At 43.4% G+C, this 18,179-nt stretch overlaps 1 protein-coding gene across 2 annotated transcripts in view; it reads left to right on the forward strand.

Annotated features, from left to right (window-relative positions):
• ITGA9 (integrin subunit alpha 9) overlaps positions 1 to 18,179 on the forward strand; it is a 615,138-nt gene that overhangs the window by 119,993 nt on the left and 476,966 nt on the right. For both annotated transcript variants that reach the window (XM_032236787.1, XM_032236788.1), the window contains exons 12-13: positions 1,071 to 1,161; positions 17,501 to 17,546. In XM_032236787.1, coding sequence (XP_032092678.1) covers positions 1,071 to 1,161; positions 17,501 to 17,546 — 137 coding nt within the window. The remainder of the gene's footprint in view (positions 1 to 1,070; positions 1,162 to 17,500; positions 17,547 to 18,179) is intronic.

Genomic DNA, 18,179 nt, shown 5'->3' on the forward strand with positions numbered 1-18,179 from the left:
CATCTCTTACAAAGAAATATCAATCTCCTATAGAATGGACAATGTTCTCCAGTAAAATTCTTATATTTGTTTTGTGGATGAGCAGAGGCTTATTACACATGAACATCTGCATTGCAAATTTTGGATGAATAGAATAGGAGTCAGAGACTAATGATTTCCTTGTAAAGATAGTTCCTGTATGTTTACATTTAAAAATATATTAATTGTCCTTATTTGTTCATCCTTGTAGCAAGACACTACTATTATTTTTCAACATAACTAACCTGTATAATCTAACAAGCCCATTAATTGTAATGTTATGGAACTAATGGTGAACTGCGAATCATCACCATTGGACAAGTAGGGAAGAAGAGTCAACAATTTGTTCAATGGGATATGGCCTCATTTTTTTTCTGATTTATGCAATATAATACAGCCAGTATATGTCTGCTGAAAGAAACAAAAAATCTATTACTTCTCAAACAAAGGAGGCTTAGTATTAGTGCATTAGAGACAGTTGTAATGCCCTAGTGGAGAGTAGAAAATTTTGCATCTTGACCCCATTGGTCAAGAAGAGAATTATTTTCAAGGAAAAAAAGTCCAGTTGCCTTTTGAAGTAGCATTTTTGGGATATACTCAAAGCCTGCTCTGCCAGTTCGCCTGCCGTCTTGATGGAGAAATCTACGCTTGATATGATTAATGGAGAGATTGTTAATAAAGATGCCAGCTCCACTCCATTTGTATACTGGTCCCTAACTTAATTAACTTTTGTTCATTTTTAATGTTGAATACTTTAATATTTTTGCTTGATAATGTTGTAAGCCATCAGAATTGCTTGGCATTGAGAGGGGCAACATACACATTAAATGAATAAATAAAATATGTATGATAGCATTGATATCAGTGTATATATGCCTTTGTATAAACCATCTTTCTCATTTGTATAATTTGGAGATAATACATGGTTCAGAACCTATCAGCTGAATTCTATCAATAGATAAATTTGCAGTGAATCTTATCAAGTATATAACACATAAATATTGTGTTTTTGATTGGTTTGATTGATTTAAGTTCTGAATTGCTTGTTGCAGAGGATATCTGGAAAAAAGTTAAGTCCATGGTTGCAGATGTTTGGCCAGTCCATTTCTGGAGAAGTTGATATGGATGGAAATGGTTATCCAGGTAGGCTATAACAGTCAGTTTAATAGAAAAAAAATGATAAAATTAATGGAGGAACTAAAGAATCAAAGATTCATATACTTTCATTTTCTTTCATTTTCATTATGTGCTTACTTATTATAATAAACATGTTTCAATGAATTTAGAGCAAAGGGGGAAGTTGGTTGGACTACACTAAGTTTGAAACAGATCTGAACCCAATAGTAGAAATCATGGAATGTAAATGACATGAACTTTAAAAAGATAAGCAGTAATTGTATATTCATAAATCATGAAACTTGATCTCCTAAGATCAATTCTGAGAAACATAGAAGCTATTCATATTGCAGCTGCAGATGGTGAATTAAATTATGATAAACTTAATAACCAAACATTATTTAGATTATTCCTTTCTTGACATGAATCATTTGATGGGGATATTTTGTAATGAAAATATAAGACAGATTCGAACATATAGGTAACAACTTGGTGGCCTGGATCGCTGGAACTGGTAGCGACCCAGGCCTGCCATGTCCCTTAAATGGCGTCTATGGCGCTGCCATCTTGGCTTTTGCTTCTGCACATGCACAGAGCAATTTTTATTGCACTGGTTTGTCATGCCTGCCCACTTGTCCTGCCTCACCTTCACCATGTGGATCCAGAGAACTGTCGCCTCCTGCCTACATGTAGGTAAGCAGCATTTATGCTAGCCTAGTCCCCCACCCCTCTGGCAGCAACTGGGGCTCCAGCTGGTCAGCCAGATGGGAAAGTGGCAACTGAGCAGGCCAGACCGGCCTGGCCTCCAATGTCTGTTCAACTTAATAACCAAACATTATTTAGATTATTCCTTTCTTGACATGAATCATGTCAAGGGGTAATGGCAGCGAGTGGTAAGGGAAGCGAGCCCCAGGCCGGCATCCCTTCCTCCTTTCTCTAAAAGCTGCGGTGGTGGGGAAAGTGAGGCAAAATGTGAGATGCCTCGCCGGCAGAGGCTCCATGTGGAAGGAGAGGGCGCAGCGGTGCAGGAGGCTGGCCATTGGAGGAAGGCAAGGATGCCGGCCTGGGGCTTACTTCCCTTACCACTCACCCCTGCTCATTCAGTTGCTTGCCATTTTCCCGGAAAGGGCCTCGTGAGGCTTCGCTGAGCCATCCAGAAGTTGCACAGGGCAGCCTTTTCAGGAGCATCGCGGCTCAGCCTCACCTTGCCCAGCTTCCTTCTGAAGTTAGCAAGCTGCGATTTGCCCCAGGGATGCTACAGAAGCCCAGGCTGGGGCGCTTTGTGTGGACTTGGTAGCAGAAAAGACCCCCAGTGCCCATTCCATCAAGCGGAGGTTCTTTCAAGTGGGCCGGAACTGGCCACAGGGTCGGGCAGGGGGCCTCCAACCATCTTCCACCATCCCGTTGCAGACACCCAGGATGGTCTCGACCCTCACCGCCTCCAAGCCTCCGCAATCTCTCTGCCATCCCACCGACCTGGGGACGCTCCCGGCTCTGCTGGGTGTTCACTCCTTCACACCCTGTTGCCACCCTGTTACTGGCTGCAGTTGGGCCTTTGGTGGCCCTGCTTTCTCCTGGTGCCCCTTCCCAGCCAGGAGATCCTTTGGGGCAGCCCCGTAGCTGTGGCCACATCTGGGAAGGCGCTGGGTCAGTCAGCAGCCCATGGGTCTATGCCATATGACCATTCCAGACAGGGCGTGGGGGGGGGGGCGGTGAGAAGGGGAGGTGGTGCCTGGTGCTTCCCTTTCAATCTGCGAAGCCGCAATTGATCCACTCAGCTCCCTGGGATGCTTTCCCAAATGGTCGCCAATTTATAAATACAAATTAACCATCATCTTTTAATGAGAATTTAAGAAGTTTTAGAAAAATTCTTATTGAAATGGAAAGTTTAAAAGAAGGTGGTTAATTTCTGTTTATAAAGATATGTGGGGGCGGAGCATGGGCTGCTGACTGACCCAGGACTCACCTGGACACGGTCAGGGTGGCAGAGCTGACCTGGAGCACTCCCAGCCAGGAAGGGCTGCCAGGAGAAAGCGGGGCCACCGAAGGTCCAATTGCAGCCGGTAATAGAATGTGAAGGAGTGGCCGCTTAGCAGAACCGGGAGCATCCCCAGGTCGGTGAGGTAGTGGGGAGGTTGTGTGGGCCTGGAGGTAGCGTTCAAGGCCATCTTGGGCACCTGCAATGGGATGTGGCAGTACCTGCGGTGGGAGGTGGTCAGAAGTCCCCCACTCACACCATGACCTGTTCAGGCCCCGCTAGAAGGAATGGGCACCAGGAGTCTTCCTGCTGCCAAGCCCACACAAAGCGCCACTTTCTAACTTCAGAAGGAAGTGAGGCGTGGCTGAGCTACAACGCTCCCAAAAAGGTTGCCTGGTGGGTGACACTGAGCCTCTTGTGGGAGCAACAGGTTGGGTTTCCCAGCGGGGAAGCCTGCACGTAGCTCTGGGACTCAGAAAAGCGTCCCGAGGCCTTCCCAGGAAAGCGGCAAGCAAGCAGCCGGCAGCGGGTGGTAAGGGAAGTGACGCTCCCTCCTTCCTCTCCAGCAACTAAGCCGTTAGGGGCCCCTCAGAAGGCTTCGCGGCCTTCTTCTGACTGGAATCAGTGTTAAACTTTTCACCAGAGATGTTGGAGCCTCCGCGGGCTTGGGCAGTGCCTCTTGGGTTAAGAGCAGTGACAATAGGTGCCACATAAAAATAAGATTCCTTTCACAAATATCTTTGCATTGTAATATATTAAAAGTCATGATATTTGGTATTTCATAAAAGTAAAGTAAAGATGTCCTAATACTTGGTTTTACTGCATTGTATCTTAATCTCTTCATCCTCTCTCACCAAGAAAAACTGTGGGCATGGCTGCTCTCTGCTTCCTGTACTTTGCAACCTGGCTGGAGACCACTGCCGCTGAAGTAGCACTTCGCTTGCTGCAGCTTGGACACCAGAAGGCAGGAGTAGCGCAGTTCTGGTTTGGGGGAAGGCAGCTGGGGCTGGGCCGCTGTGGCTCCCCTGACCCCTAAAGAAGAGGAGGTGGCGGATGATTGGTTGTACAAGCAAATCATCCACTGCCTCCTCTTCTTTAGGGCTCAGTGGAGGCTCGGCTGTGGCAGCCCGGCCCTGGCTGCCTTTCTCCAAACCTGGACAGCACTACTCCCGCCTCCTCAGTGTCCGAGCTGCAGCAAGTGAAGTGCCAATTCAGTGGCAGTGGTCTCCAGCCAGGTTGCAAAGCACGGGGAGCAGAGAGAAGCCACGGCCACAGAAGCAGAGAGCAGCCACCACTACCCCGCTGTTGTTGCTGGTGGTGATAGTAATAGTAGACATGGATGCATCCTTGCTTTAGGTTCTGCTGCACCCAGTCTCGTGGGAGGTGAAATGGGAGGTGCCCCATCGGCAGAACCTCTGGGTGAAAAGCAAGTGAAGGGCACAGTGACAGGAGAGGCTGGCTGTTGTGTCTGCTGTCTCATGGACATGCCCATGCACAGGACATTCCTGATTGACTGAGCTGTCGGCAGTTTAAGGGGGAGAATGTGACTCGCTGATTGGTTGCCATTTGACAGCTACTCTTACATAAAGTGCTGTCAAACGGAGGTTCGTTTCTCTTTGCTGTTTGCCGTTCGTAGCCTAAGTTACTGGTTGTAATCCAATAAACGGATCTTGTTATTGTTAGCTGAGCTGGGTCGCCTCAGTCCTTGTCCACCCAGTCACCCTCAAGAATACTGGCAATGAGGGTGGGATCAAGGTAATCACTTGAAGCCATCCAGAGAGAGAGAGAGAGAACTATGGCATGTTTGAGACGAATGCTGCTTCCAATCACTAAACCGTAACTCATTGTGAGGCAAAAACCCCAATTTTTTTCCTGTCCTTTTAAGGATGGCGGCGTTACCACTTTCTCGGCTTTCAGCCCAGCAACGGAGACATGGAATGCTTATCTAGAGCGTTGTAATTGTTTTTTAGAAGCTAATTACTTGACTGAGCTGTCCAGCAGCTGTAAGACAGCCTGGTTTTTGAGCTCTTGCGGCCACAAAATCTTCAGAATGGCTAGGGCTCTGGTCGCAACGCTATCTGTCCACTCTGTGCCATGGGAGAGCTTGCTGTCAAAACTGAAGAATCATTATTCCCAAACCCTGTCTCGGATTGCCCGCCATTATGCGTTCAGGCAGAGTCTCCAGAAAGAAGGTGAAACTGTAAATGATTACATGACTGCTTTAAGAGCAGCCGCTCTATATTGCGATTTCAATAATTTAGAGGATTCTCTTCTTGAGCAGTTAGTTTTTGGTATTAATGATCTCCAGCTTCAGCGCTGTTTGACCTCCCGCACCGAGTTGAACCTGCATACAGCTTTAGATGAGGCTAGGGCATCGGAAATGGCTGAGAAGTCTCAAGCCGAGATTCACAAATTCCTGCCACCATCCGCTAGTGTTAGCCATCGAGAGGCGATGCACCATGACGACGAGATAAACAGTGAGGTCTCATTCAAATCCAACTCTGAGGTGAGCCATGTTAAAATGGTTGCAGGGATAGGAAGAAGAAGCCTGCTAAGAAATCACCTCAGCAGTTTTGTGATGGTTGTGGCAGCAGCCATGTCAGAGCTGACTGTAATTTTAGGCCTGCTATTTGCTGCCATTTTAGCAAGAGAGGGCACCTGGCCAAAGTGTTGAGGTTGCACTCTCCAATGAGGGAACAAATGGTGGAGAAACCTAGAGGCAAAAGAATGCCTGCACACTCTGTCAAGCCGCATGAAGATTGTTTTGCAATTTCCAAAGACTCCACACCCCCTGAGGTTTCTGTCAGCCAACCCTGAGTGAGTTTAGATAAGAAGATTTACTTTAAGGTACTCCTGGAAGGGGCGCCTTGTAAGATGGAAATTGACACTGGTTCCACATGTTCCATAACAGCCTGAAACATCCTTAAGAGCTTGATACCAACCGTTTCAAAGAAATGCCTATACTCGTGTACCATCAAGCTATGAGATTATCAGGGCAATCCCATTCCCATTTTGGGAGCTGGGAATTTCAAGGTAGCCACCCCCCCACTTCCAAGGCAGTCTCACTCTCATTGTGGTACAGGGCAGCCTGCCCACGCTGCTTGGTCTAGACTGGTTCACCTCTTTGGGGCTTGCAGTTTCCGGAATCTACTCCACCACCACCGATGACTTCAGATGCCTGCAGGAAGAATTTGCCGACGTCTTCATTGACTCTTTGGGTAAATATAAGGGGAGTCCTATATCTTTAAATTTAGATCACCAGGTAGCCCCAATTCGGCTTAAACTATGCAGGGCATCTTTAGCATTTCACCCTAAGATTGATGCTGAGCTTGATAAGCTTATTGCCCAGGGTATTTTAGAGCCAGTGGATCATGCACATTGGGAAATGCCAATAGTGGTGCTAATCAAACCAGACAGGTCTATTAGGGTGTGCTGCACTCGGAACAGAGCTTTGCTGATGCATCCCTATCCTGTTCCTGTGGTCCAGCAACTACTCCACACATTAGGACAAGGTACTCTCTCTGCCAAGTTAGACTTGGCTCAAGCGTACCAGCAGCTCCCTGTGGACGATGGCACAGCCACAGATGGAGACAATAGTAATGCATTGGGGAGCCCTCAGGTTCAGGCAATTACAATTACAATTACAATTTGGTGTTTGTGTAGCCCCAGGGATTTTTCAGAGTTTGATGGAGCGTCTACTCCACGGCATTCCTGGGGTTATACCCTATTTTGATGATGTGTTAATTGCGGCTAAACATCAAGCTGACCTCCATAAATTGTGTTTAGTTTTTTTTTTAAGCAAAACTTTTTTATTTTCCATTTTCATAACATATAATCACATGTATACTATTACATAGCCAATATCATATTGTACTAATTATTAATTACATCAGTTCGTCTTGCCATCAACTCCCAGAAAAAAAAAATAAGAAAAATAAAAAAAAACGAAAACCAATTATTGGCTCCTCAGCTCTCCATACATCCTGTTTATGCCTTATCCACCTCTTTCTTCTGCCTGTCTCCTCCTCCTCCCTACTTCCTTTCTTCCCTCCATCATCCTTTTCTACTCTACTTCTCCTTCTTTTCTCCTTCTCCTCTCTCTTCTTTCCACTCCTCCTTATTCTCCTCATCCTCCCCCCCTTGCCCTCTCTCCTATCCCTCTCTTCCTATCTTTCTTCTCTCCTCTACTTCCCACTCTTCCTCTCATTCACTTGGTGTATTTCAGCTTCTGATCAAACTCCATTCTGTGTTGATGGTATTTATACTTCCATTTCAATATACATAACATATCTTAGTTCTAAAGAGAAAATAAGAGGAAACAGTACAATCATATTATTTTAAAACCTAACACCCCTCCTCAAGCCTAATATACTTCCCTCCCTCCCCCCTCCCCCCAGCCCCCCCAACCTTCCCTCCCCTGACTTCCCAGAACCAATACACGGTATAAATGTTTAACAAAAACAGTTTAAAATATATTTAGAAAAAAATAAGAAATTAATAACATCTTTAAATTGAACTTAGCTTCTCCTTGCTGGCTAACACTAAACAATTTATATCCTTCCTAATCTTAATCGTACGCTATCTAAAATTTCTTAGTCCCATATTTATTTTGAGTATAATCAATCCATTTTTTCCAGTCTCGTTTATATCTCTCGTTTGTGTAGTCCTTAAGATATGTAGATATTTTAGCCATCTCGGCTAAGTTTGTGACTTTCAATGTCCATTCTTGGATAAAATCTTCCTTCTTCCAGTATTGTGCCACCAACAATGTAGCTGCAGTTATCAAGTGCAAAATCAAATTAATCTCTACAGCTGTACAGTCAGTAATTATACCTAACAAAAATAACAGGGGGGTAAACTTTATCCTTTTTTTAAGAATATTTTGCATAATCCACTATATTTTTATCCAGAATGCCTTAACCTTTTTGCAGGTCCACCATATATGAAAATATGTAGCGTCCCTAGAATCACATCTCCAACACTTAGGTTGTAAATTCAGATACATAGAAGCCAACTTTTTAGGATCTAAATGCCATCTATAAAACATCTTGTAAAAGTTTTCTCTCAAGTTTTGGGCTTGTGTAAATTTTACATTTCTTTCCCAAATCCTTTCCCATGTATCCAGCATTATTGGTTCTTCAATATTTTGAGCCCACTTTATCATACAGTCTTTAACTAATTCTGTTTCAGAGTCCATCTGTATTAATACTTTATATAGTCTTTTTATATGCATTAAACTTTTATCTCTTATTTGTTTAAGTAAATTATCCTCGACTTGCATAAAACCATTTTTTTAATCTATTTTCCACCTGGCCTGTAGCTGTCCATACTGGAACCATGTTTGGATTACCTTTTCCTCTTTTAATTCATCCAAGGATTTTAGTTGTAATACACTTCTTTCTAGGGTAAGAAGCTGTCTATAAGTAATTATATCCTGATTTTGTACTATGCTCATATTTTCTATTGCATGTCTAGGAATTGCCCACATGGGTATCTTATCATTTAATTTGTAATGATATTTTTTCCAGACCCGCAGTAGAGCATTTCTTAAAATATGACTTTTAAAATTCTTGTCTACTTTTTTGTTATATAGCAAGTAAGCATGCCAGCCATATATCAAATCATGCCCCTCGATATTAAGTATTCTATCATTTGTTAATCCAATCACTAATTACAGATAAAGCTACTGCGTCATAGTATAATTTTAAATTGGGTAATTTCAAACCTCCCCTCTCACGCACATCTTGCATTATTTTTAGTTTTACTCTCGGCTTCTTCTCTGCCCATACAAATTTATTAATACCCTTCTGCCATTCTAGCAGGTTCACATCTTTTTTAAGTATTGGTAGCATTTGGAAAAGAAATAAGAATTTAGGTAAAATATTCATTTTCACTGCTGCTATTCTTCCCAGCAAAGATAACTGTAATTTCTCCCATTTTTTCGTCTCTGTCTGTATACTGTGCCAAAGTGGTTCATAATTATACTTGTAAAGCTTCCCATTTGAGATTGAGATATGAATTCCTAGGTATTTGACCTTTTTAACTATTTCACATCCTGTCATTCCTTCTAGGTCTTCCTTTTGTTTAGTATTCATATTTGTAGCCAATATCTTTGTTTTCCCTAAATTTATTTTAAATCCTGACACTTGACCATATTGATTAATCATATTCATTCAGACCTTACTAGATTCCTGCGGTTGGGTTAATATTATAACCAAATCATCTGCAAAAGCAGGTACTCTATATTCTTGCTGCCTAATCTTAATTCCCTGTAAGCCCTCCGAGCCCCGTATTTTATTCAACAGTTTTTCCAAAGTTATGATAAACAATAATGGGGACAAGGGACAATCCTGTCTTGTACCTTTTTCAATTTGAAAAGAATCTGTTAAACTTCCATTAACTATAATTTGAGCTCTTTGTTGTTGATATATTGCTTTGATTGATTGTAAGAAATGTTCTCCTATTTGCATTTTTTGCAGTATTTTCATCAGGAATTGCCAATTGACTCGGTCTCAGTGTCTAGAAATATGAGCGCAGCAGGGATTTGGTTATTCTTTCCCAAATATTCTAGTCTATTAACAATTAATCTTACATTACTTCTCATTTGTCTCCCTTGAATAAAACCTGTTTGATCATTATAAATCAATTGTTGAATAACCAATATTAACCTATTTGTTAGTATTTTGGTAAAGATTTTATAATCTACATTAAGTAATGATATAGATCTATAATTTTTTAGTTGGGTAATATCTTGATCTTCTTTGGGTATCAGGGATATAAAAGCTGTCTTCCAAGATGGGGGTACCTTGCCTTCCATTTGAATCTTATTAAATAATACCTTAAGAGGTTCTACCATTTCTAGTTGTAGATTTTCATAATAAACTGCTGTCAAGCCATCTGTACCCGGTGCCTTCCCTGCCTTTAACTGTTTGATTACCTGTAGAATTTCCCCCGAAGTTATTGGTTGATTCAATCTCTCCCTCTGCTCAGCTTTAACTATGAGTATTTTTTCTTTATCTACGTATCTCTCTATATCTAGACCTTGAATTTTTATCGCCCTTGTACAATGCTATAAAGAATTCACGAAAGACCTTTTGAATCTCATCCTGTTGGTACATTTCTTTCCTTCTGTAGTGTAATTTCGCTACGTTATGAGTTTTTTGTTTTTTCCTAATCAGATATGCTAACCACCTACCAGAATTATTTGCATTACAGAAAGTGTTATGTTTTGCATATAACAGACTGGTAGCTACCTGGTCTGACATCAGCATATTAAATTGGTCTTTTAATAAGGTAATTGCTTCTTTAATCTTTTTATCTCCTGGTTTTAAAATTAACTCTTGCTCTTTCTTCCTAATTTCATCTTCTAGTTCAGTTCGCTTTTCCCCCTGTTTATGACTATGTAGTCTATTTAGATTTATCAAAGCTCCTCTCATATACGCTTTACTTGCATCCCATACTATTTCCATAGATGTACCCTTATTCATATTAAATGCAAAGAATTATGTTAATAATTTTTTACATTCATTAATATATTTCTCATATCTAAATAAATTTTCATTCAATCTCCAAGACCTTCTTGCTTGCATCACACTTCCCAACTCCATCCAAACCGGATTATGATCTGATAAAACTCTGGCACATATCTTTGTCTTTTTTACCCTAGAAAGCAAATCATTGGTATGAAATCAATTCTAGAAAAGGATTGGTGTGTATCAGAAAAGAAGGCAAAATTGTATTCTTCTGCATTTCTTTCTCGCCAAATATCTCTCAGTTCAAAATCATCCATCATATCAAAAAAGGACCTAGGTAGTTTCGCTCGCATTTGAGTATTTGGTCAGGAAGCCACCTTATCTTTCTTGGTATCCATAACACCGTTCCAGTCACCCAGTAGTATGCAGGACCTATAATCCCACTGTACTAATTTAGCATGGAGCTTTTTATAAAATCTGTCTTGTTGTTGGTTGGGAGCATATATTCCCAGTAGCAATGTCCTTTTCCCTTCTAGTACCAAATCTATTGCAATGTATCTTCCTTGGGGGTCTGCTTCAATTAATTCAGCTTTCATATCCTTCCTTAAGTAGATAACTATACCATTTTTCTTCTCTGAAGCAGTTGTCCAAGTCTTGTATTAATCAAGTATTTTTGATCAGTTGATCTAATGTGAGTTTCTTGCAGACAAATTATATCATTCTTGAACTGTTTAAGATAGTGATTTATTTTCTTCCTTTTCTGTGGGGAATTTAATCCATTAACGTTCCACATTAGGAACTTAGTTGTCATCTTTGGCTCCCTGAAGCTTTTTTAGAACCATCTGGACATCCTGGAATTTAATCTTTGGTCTGGCTCCTCCCACTGTTTCTAAACTGGTACCTGTAGCATCTTGACCGGTAACAGGTGTTTGTTGTGATTGTTGCTTCTTTAATTCTTGGTCCATTCGTCTGGTAATCACACAGGTTTGTCTTTGTTCTTCGGCTCCTTGTACTTCTGAGAGAGAAAGTTGATCAAACCTTGTTGATACTTGTGTAGTTTGCTGTCTATCTTGTCCTTCTTGTTCTCTTTCTCTAGGTCCAGGTGGGGCGGAATGTCCAGCCTTCAATATATTGTTGTAAAAGTCTCGGGCCTTCCATACTGAATTAAGACGGTATCTTTGCCCCTGATAAATGAGTGCTAGACCGACTGGTACATCCCATCTGAACTGTAGCTGACGATTTTTAAGCTCTTCAACTAAAAAAGCATAGTCTTTCCTAGATCTTAGCATTTGAGGTGGTATCTCCTTCAAAACAGTCACCTCCTGACCCCCAATTTGAAGCTTGGTTTTGTAAGACTTGCAATATTATATTTCTCATGTCTCTTGTAGCAAAGTATACCACAATTGCTTCTGTCTGGCAAGCCAGGAGTTAACATGATAAACCTTTTCAATTTGCCATTCAAAATTCCCACCTGGACTTCCCATCAGATTATCGAAGGCTTCTGAGAGAATCTGTTTCAAATTTTCCTGGTTGTTTTCATGTAAACCTCTTATTCTTAATGCAAATTCCATTTGTCTATACTGTAACATAATAATTTCTTTTTCAGCCAAGTTAATATTGGCATCACTAATATCTTCTAATCTATCTTCAATTCCAGAGACATATTCTGATAGCAAATTAAAGAACCCCAACATATCGTCCCTGATTTTCTGAACCCAAGTCTCAAGTTTATCAGACAGTTCTTTATGAGCGACAGATATCTCCTCCTTAATTTTTGTTTCCATAGCAACTGCGTGATTTTTAAAAGCTTCATCCAGTTCTTTCTGAAAAATTTCTTTTGTTAACGGCTCCCCTGCAACAATTGGGGGGGAGTAATGACTGTAATTTCGTACCAGGAATGGGGGAGCTTCCCGCACTTTTTGAAACATTAGAAGAAGGAGGGGAACCTTCTGCCTAGAAGCCATTCCAAGTTTAATCTTCTTCAGCCAATTAATAAAACTATGCTGGCCGATTGTACAGCAATTGCTGTTTAGTTTAGTAATAAATCACTTCCTTTTCTTTGAAGTTTTAAGCTCCATAGGAATTCAAAGTCCGACCAGTACTACGAAGCTGCTCTGTGCCATTTTGTATATCTAACAAGTAAGTTATCAGAAGGAATTCTTGTAAAAATGAAGCTAAGGATTAATACATACAATTAAAAGTTCGTGTGCATAGGCTCTGCTCATTCTGGATTCAGTAGATTAGATTTTGTGCTGAGGATGGGTGGATGCCTTTGTGCTGCGAATAAAAGAAGCAGGATTCTTGGCACGGAGAGAATTCTGCTGTCGGGTGCCCTTCCTCCCCTCCCAAATTTATGGTCTGGGAAAGTTAGTTGGTACGCTGCCCCAGCACAATTATCTCACCTTGTTCTTCTAAGCCCAAAGAAAAGGTAAACAAGCTGTCAAACAGCTTGTTTACTGTCTGAATTGCTGTTCAGACAGTTTAATGCAACCGAGAATCAGGAGCTGTTAAGAACAAGCTCCCCCAGGCAGCTCCCTCCCCCACCAGAAGTCCACAAATTGTGTTTAGTTTTAACACAATTTCGCAAAGTGGGGCTAAATCTGAAACTAGCCAAATGTAAAATGGGGGGTTTCCCAGGTGGAATTTTTAGCTACTTAATAGATGAGTTTGAGTTTGAGTTTATTAACATTTATAGGCCGCCCTTTTCCCTGAGGGGACTCAGGGCGGCTCACATAAAATCAGGAAGGGGAATACAAACAATGACGTAGACACACATAAGTAAAAATAATAGGCAACATTCATTCATCATTCGGGAGGGGCGGCTATCTTTGTCCCCAGGCCTGACGGGCTAGCCAGGTCTTAAGGGCTATGCGGAAGGCCTGGACGGTGGTGAGAGTACGAATCTCCACGGGGAGCTCGTTCCAAAGGGTCGGAGCTACTACTGAAAAGGCCCTCCTCCTTGTAATAGCAATAGCAATAGCAATAGCAGTAGACTTATATACCGCTTCATAGGCCTTTCAGGCCTCTCTAAGCGGTTTACAGAGAGTCAGCATATTGCCCCCAACAATCTGGGTCCTCATTTTACCCACCTCGGAAGGATGGAAGGCTGAGTCAACCCTGAGCCGGTGAGATTTGAACCGCTGAACTGCTGATCTAGCAGTAGCCTGCAGTGCTGCATTTAACCACTGCGCCACCTTGGCTCTTGTAGTTGCCAGCCGGCACTGGCTGGCAGATGGAATTCGGAGGAGGCCCAATCTATGAGATCTAATTGGTCGCAGGGAGGTAATTGGCAGAAGGCAGTCTCTCAAGTACGCAGATCCACTACCATGCAGGGCTTTATGGGTGACTAATAGCACCTTGAAGCGCACCCGGAGATCGACAGGTAGCCAGCGCAGCTCGCGGAGGATAGGTGTTATGTGGGTGAACCAAGGTGCACCCACAATCACTCGCGCGGCCGCGTTCTGGACTAGCTGAAGTCACCGGATGCTCTTCAAGGGCAGCCCCATGTAGAGCACATTGCAGTATTCCAGCCTGGAGGTCACAAGGGCCCGAGTGACTGTTGTGAGAGCCTCCCGATTCAGGTAGGGTCGCAACTGGCGCACCAGGCGAACCTGGGCAAATGCCCCCCTGGTCACAGCCGTCAGATGGTGGTCAAAGGATAGCTGTGGATCCAGGAGGACTCCCAAGTTGCGAACCCTCTCTGAGGGGTGTAAAATTTGACCCCCCAGCCTGAGTGATGGAATATTGGTCGAATCTTTGGGAGGGAAGCACAACAGCCACTCGGTCTTTTCTGGGTTGAGTACAAGCTTGTTAGCCCTCATCCAGTCCATAACGGCCTCAAGGCCTCGGTTCATCACGTCTGCCGCTTCATTGAGTTGGCACGGGGCGGACAGATACAACTGGGTATCGTCCGCATATTGATGGTATCTTATCCCGTGCCTGCGGATGATCTCTCCCAGCGGTTTCATGTAGATGTTGAATAGTAGGGGGGATAAGACCGAACCCTGAGGCACCCCATATGTTAGGGGCCTAGGGGTCGATCTCTGCCCCCCCACTAACACCGACTGCGACCTGTCCGAGAGGTAGGAGGAGAACCACCGCAACACGGTGCCTCCCACTCCCACCTCCCGCAGTCGTCGCAGAAGGATACCATGAGAAGGGCCTGCATCCAACTCCATCTAAAATGGAAGCCCATTAGGAAAGCCCCCATGCCTAAGTGGAGTTTCAGGCTTTCTTGGGGTTGTTGAACTTCTATTCTGCCTTTTTGCCACATAAGGCCTCTGTGGCTGAGCCACTCCATCGCTTGCTGGACAATAATGCAACATGGAAGCGGGGAACCTAGGAGGCTCACGCTTTTGCATCTATAAAAGCACTGCTAACATCTAATGCACTTTTAGTACAGTATAGTGATCGCTTACCACTCACACGGGCCTGTGACACTTCCCCTTTTGGGATAGGAGCAGTGTTGAGCCATGTAATGCCCAATGGGACAGAGGCTCCTTTAGCTTATTACTCAAATAATCTATCTGCTGCAGAACGGAACTACAGTCAGACAGATGAAGAGGCTCTGGCCATTGTTGCTGGAGTAAAGAGGTTTCACGAGTACCTCTATGGCCATTTTTTTCAATTGGTGACAGACCATAAGTCCCTATTGGGCATACTGACCAGGGACAAACAGACCCCCCAGATTTTGTAACCAAGAAGGTTATGTTGGACCGAGTTTTTAGCGGCTTACAATTTCAATTAATCTACTGGCCAAGGAAGAACTTAGGGCATGCTGATGCACTTAGTCACTATCCACTGCCAACTCAGAAAACAGATCCTTCCCGGCAACTGTTGTAATGTTAATAGAGGAGCTGTCTTTTCCCATCTTCGCCATAGACATAGCCTGTCATTCAGCACGGGACAAAACATTGTCCCCAGTGCTCGATTGGGTTATGCGAGGCTGGCCATTATATCCAGTTCCGCTGGGATTTCGGTCGTATCGCAACCAACAGCACGAGTTCTCAACACATGGGGAATGCCTCCTGTGGAGAAATCGGGTGGTCATTCCCCAAGAGTTGCGAGAGCCCATTCTGGCTACCCTAAATGATGGCCATTCAGGCGTGGAGAGAATGAAGGCTTTAGGTAGGAGCTACGTATGGTGGCCAGGCTCAATCAGGATATAGGGAACTGGATTGCTGCCTGCCAGCAATGTCAGAACTCATGGGCAGCCCCTACGGCTGCCCTAGTTAAGAAATGGGAAAGCCCAAAGGCCCCTTGGTCACAAATCCATTTGGATTTTGCTGGCCCGTTCTACGGGAAACTTTTCTGTAGTGGTTGATGCATATTCAAAATGGGTGGAAGTCGCTTTTATGGCATTGACCACATCAGAGGTGGTCATCAGGGTCCTGCTGAAACTTTTTGTGACACATGGGTATCCTGGCGTAGTTGTCTCTGATAATGGGCCACAGTTAACCTCCACCCATTTTCAGATGTATTTGGCCGAGCATGGCATTCGCCTTGCTCAGGTGGCACCATTCCACTCCACGGGTAATGGCTTGGCGGAACGGGCTGTGTGGTCACTGAAAGAAACACTTACAAAATTTGGCCCAGGAGAGTGGGGGGAGGGAGAGTAGACAAGTACCTGTTAGCCCAGCACTCAAGCCCCTGCCCATTAACCAGCCAGAGTCCTGCAGAATTACTGATGGACTGAAATCTCCGCACTGACCTCGACAGACTGCACCCGAACTATGCCATGTCTAAACCTTTGGACTTTGACAACAGTGCCAGGGAATTTAAATCTGGGGACCTGGTTTATGCACAGAACTACAGGGCTGACCCTAAATGGCTACCAGAGCACATAATTGAAATAACTGGACCCTGTTCTTACAAGATTAGCTTAGAGGACAGACGAGTGTGGCACCGCCACATTAATCAGCTAAGGAGGCGCTGACTGAACCCGTTCAGTCCCCAGCCAGCCGACATGCCACAAAACCCAGTGGAAATTCCATCATCCGTTCCCGACAACCTTCCACCACACAACGAGCCACTAAGTTCCCCGGCAGCCGGAGTGCAGGACTCACCTTCTTTAGAAGATCCACAGTTCGAGCCACCATCCTTTGCCAACGATCCCACTCAGCCGCGGGAAGTTCCTCCGACAGCCGAACAAACTCCAGCCAAATAAACTCCTGCTGTTGTTGAAGCTGTGCCAGGGCTGAGACAATCGGGACAACTGCGCAGGTGCCCAGCTTACCTACAAGAATATGCATGCGCCATCTGGAGGGAAAGAGTGTTGTATCCACTGTCTCACGGACGTGCCCATGCATAGGACATTTCTGATTGGCTGAGCTGTCGGCAGATTAAGCGGGAGAACACAGGTCGCTGATTGGTTGCCATTTGACAGCCGCTCCTATATAAAGCGCTGTTCAACAGAGGTTCATTCTCTTGTTGCCGTTTGCTGTTCGTAGCCTGAGTTACTGGTTGTAATCCACTAAACGGATTTTGTTATTGTTAGCTGAGCTGTGTCACCTCAGCCCTTGTCCACCCAGTCACCCTCAAGAATACTGGCCATCCCCAAAGTCAGCTCTTGGAGGAAGGAGGCAGAGATGCCACCCACAGCTTGCTTTCCTACCTCCTTCCTCTGAGAGTCGCGGGCAGCACAGAAAATCAGGCTTCTTTGACAGCATCAAGCTGACCATGCCCACTCAGTCACATGTCTCCCATCTAGCCACGCCCACAGAATCAGTAGTAAAAAAATTGAAACCCACCCCTGTATCTTACATATTGATATAAGAAGAATACTCAGGAATGTATTATCCTGGAAAATTTTATTTCAGGAGAAGATCTTGATAAACATTGAATTGCTTTTATTTATTTGAATTTGTGGGGGCCAGGAATCATGCTTGTTCTAAATGCTATAAACTTTTTTTCCTAGATGTGACAGTTGGCGCCTTTATGTCAAACAATGTAGTTCTTCTAAGGTGAGTGCTCTTTATCTTGCTTCTTTTATAGTACTTGCTGTCCCCTGCTTGGCTTTAGAAGAAACAAACTTCTCCTAAGCGCTATATCCATAATTACATTTTCAAACTGAATTCCAAAAGTAATGACATTTGTTACTGCTTGCATAAACAATGGGAAGCTGATAATAGCAATTGTTTATTAATACTTTCACTCTCAAAAAGATTAAGGCAGTGGTACTAGTACATCATAGTGTGCAAATAACAATAGCTCAAGAAACATGAGTGGGTTCATATGTTCCAGGCTGACAGCTTCTAATATTCCAAGTAAGAAGTACTGTACATTTATTGCCTGTATGTCCATCCCTCTCTCTGTCTCTTTCCTTTTAATGGATTTTTAGTGAGAAGAAAAAAGTAAAAGCAATGATAGGAAAATACTATCCTGGAAGTGACATCATCTGACTCTCCTTTAAATTTTCTGAGCAAGGCAGAAGGCTTGTACAAGAGAATTCTCATCTGAAAGTTTTGTATTGGTTTTCTATAAGAAAGGCTTTTCATACTTAATATTCTAATATCCTGCTTGTTACAGCTTGTTAATACCTCTGGTGGTAGCACATAAGAAGTTATCGAAGAAATATAACGAATAAAGCTATTTCT

This window comes from Thamnophis elegans, chromosome Z (assembly GCF_009769535.1).
Source record: "Thamnophis elegans isolate rThaEle1 chromosome Z, rThaEle1.pri, whole genome shotgun sequence".
NCBI classification, from domain to species: domain Eukaryota; kingdom Metazoa; phylum Chordata; class Lepidosauria; order Squamata; family Colubridae; genus Thamnophis; species Thamnophis elegans.